The sequence below is a fragment of the Bombina bombina genome, chromosome 11 (assembly GCF_027579735.1).
Source record: "Bombina bombina isolate aBomBom1 chromosome 11, aBomBom1.pri, whole genome shotgun sequence".
In the NCBI taxonomy this organism is placed as follows: Eukaryota; Metazoa; Chordata; class Amphibia; order Anura; family Bombinatoridae; genus Bombina; species Bombina bombina.
The window spans coordinates 49,383,485-49,386,657 of NC_069509.1; the positions used below are offsets into that span (position 1 = coordinate 49,383,485).

Consider the following 3,173-nt stretch of genomic DNA (forward strand, 5'->3'; position numbering starts at 1 on the left):
CCAAACAAAATATTTGTGACTGTAAAGGGCAACCAGAATTAATTAACTCACCTGATTCATTAATACAATTTTCAATATAAATGTAAAGATCATAAATCATATTAATAAAACTGTCTCATATAGGTTTGTTTCATACTTCAACATTGTGGGATCCTTCACTGGGGTTCAGTGTAAAAAGACCCTCTTAGGTTACCCCTGGACCCTCTCTCACCATTATCCTGACTTGTCTATCTGGTTAGCTTAGCCTCCCATCTCCTCTGGATACGGTGTGGTCATCATGCATGCTCAGTGTGGCCCCTTGTGTCGTCTGCGTGTGTTCCCCTGTCCCCTTTTGTGGGTGAGTGTGTATTTTATGGAAAGTGCTTAACTCCACCCCAACTGATAAGGTTAGGTTCACATAATTGATTGGCTAACACTAATTACAAATTAATTAACATTTTTGTTAATAAGCTAAGATTTAGAAGTTAGAATATTTTTCCCTCGGAAGATGGCACTCATCACTAAGCTATAATAGACACAAATGTATTTTGTAAATATATTCTGAAAAACAAGTCAGTATCTCTATTTGACCATTAACCAAGGTTGAACCCCACTAATGTTTATAGAAAAAGAGACTTACTGGAACCATGTATGACAAACATGGGGATATTTGTGAATATTTATACCAGTAATATGATAGGAATCATGCAGCTATGTTGGGGACCTTGAATATCAAAGTAACAAAACATGAATTATTTTGATAAAGTACAAAAACTTCACAGTAAGCATTTATATACTGACAAGCAGCACTAGCTAATAGCTACATATTAATACTGAAAAATAATATATATGTGTATGTGTACCTGAATATATAAGTAAATACACATGATCAATTGTACCCCTATATTATATAGCACAGACATATGTGATTAATATACAATATCAAAATGGTGAATTATACTGGACAATTGTCCTGACAGGACCCATGAACTAATCCTGGACAAAAACGTTTTTTTCATAGAAATACTATTTATAAATAGTATAAATATATCTGTGTATGTATTTTTATATATATATATATATATACGGTATGTTATGGGTAAAGTCAGATATTGGGTAATCCTAGGATTACCCGGGTAAATCAGAAATTACCCAAGCGGTGGTGGGTAAAGCCCGATATCGAGTCACCACATCAAACATATATACGATGCACTGTAATTCCCCCATCTTCACTATTTTTTTTGCCTCTGCATGGGGGGTTCAAGGTGGATGTCAGAGGATTGGCGTGACGCTCCCCTTCAACCCCCCAGGTGGAGGCAAAAAAATAGTGTAGATGGGGGAATTACAGTACATCAGGCTTTACCCACAGCTGCTTGGGTAATGTCCGTTTTACCTGGGTAACCCTAGGATTACCCAGATTTCTTACTTTACCCGTAACATATATATATCTTCGAGTATCTAACGGTTTCTCACATATGCTAGTATAACAGACATTTCCTCAAACCTTTATATTAGTACAGAGTAAAAATGAGAAAGAAAAACCATTAGTTATCAGACATTTATTTGTATGTATGGACCAACATGGAGATGCACATAGCTTTTTTATAAAAGAGACATTTTAAAGGCATTTTTGTGAAACAGAGATGGTCCTTGTTCTTTATAAGCCACGACTGTGATCCACGTATTTCTGAAGGATTTCAGGGAAGCAAGGATGGATGCACCAATCCACACGCTATATTTCCTTTCCGGCGGTGCTATTATCGTTACCGGCATGCCAGTTGGTACTTGGGTTTGCATCTCTTTCAGTAGCCTCTCATCAAATCCTTTCAAAAGAGTGGTACCTCCTGACAAAATTATATTACGGTACAGATCCTTTCGTATATCAATGCCACATTTCATTATGCTATCGAAGATCATTTTATGTACCCCTGGGATCTCCAGGTCAATAATACTTGGGGTAAAGAGTATTTCTGCAGCACGGAATTGTTGGTTACCTACTGTAATTATTTTTCCATCAGGAAGTTTATATTCTTTCATAATTTCTTCATTTCTACTTTTTATCTCCACTTTTGGTTCCAGAGCAACATAGCAGAGCTTCTCCTTTATATCCTTTACCAGTTCTCTCTCTGCGGTGGTTACAAAGGAATGTCCACATTCCAAAAGAAGCCTCATAAGATGTTCTGTGATGTCTCTGCCTGCAATATCAATCCTAGACACTGCATGTGGTAAGCAGTAACCTTCATATATGGGCACTGCATGGGTAACACCATCTCCACTATCCAGAACTATGCCGGTGGTACGGCCAGTAGCATATAGCGCCAAAGTAGCTTGCACTTCCACATACATGGCAGGGACATTAAAGCTTTCAAACATTATCTCAGCCATCTTCTCTCGGTTCTTTAGTGGATTCAGAGGAGCTTCTGTCAATAACACTGGTCTTTCAGATGAATTCAAATGAAGTTCACAATCATACATATATTTCCAGATTTTTTCCATGTCATCCCAAGAGGTCACTATACCATGTTCAATTGGATAGTTCAAATTTAAGATTCCTCTTTTGACCTGGGCCTCTTCTCCAACATAGTATTGAGGATAACTTCCTCCAATCATAGCTGACTTTGCTTTGGAATGGCCAACAATGGAGGTAATAACTGATCTTGGAGTATCATCACCAGCAAGTCCAGCCTTGCATAATCCTGATCCATTGTCAAAGATGACAGCTGGTTTGTCTAAAATTTTGAAATCAAACATTCTGTTGCTGTGGTGGAAAAATGAATCCAAGTTGTTGAGACTCTAGATTTTTGGTGTCACTTCAGCAGACAGAGGATGTTTACAGTTGCTGCTATCAATGGAATCTTCCAAGTTACTCAATGATTGTGTAAGAAGCTTAACCGAAAATCTACTAAAGCCATTATGAGGTCACAGTTGTATGATGTCATGAACCATATGAAGCTGTTTGCCATTAACAACATGTAAATAAGTTTAAAAGGGACAGGGAAATGAAAGGCACGTTAAACACTTTTATAAGCATAGTATTGAGGTTATTATTCCCCTCTAGTCATCATGGTTGCTGCTATGTGAAACTCTAGCTTGTATTACATTCCAGTGCTGGTTTATATGCACATGTGCAGCAACTCTCCTTTAGATACCTGCAGTGTGTGTAACTTAGGTTCCAAAATGGCAGCACCCATAGA

General features: G+C 37.7%; 1 protein-coding gene across 1 annotated transcript; it reads right to left on the reverse strand.

Moving 5' to 3' along the window:
* Window positions 1-1,581: 1,581 nt before the first annotated feature.
* LOC128641657 (uncharacterized) lies at window positions 1,582-2,730 on the reverse strand. Its single transcript, XM_053694191.1, has one exon. The coding sequence runs from the start codon at window positions 2,728-2,730 to the stop codon at window positions 1,582-1,584; it is 1,149 nt and encodes a 382-aa protein (XP_053550166.1).
* Window positions 2,731-3,173: the final 443 nt, after the last annotated feature.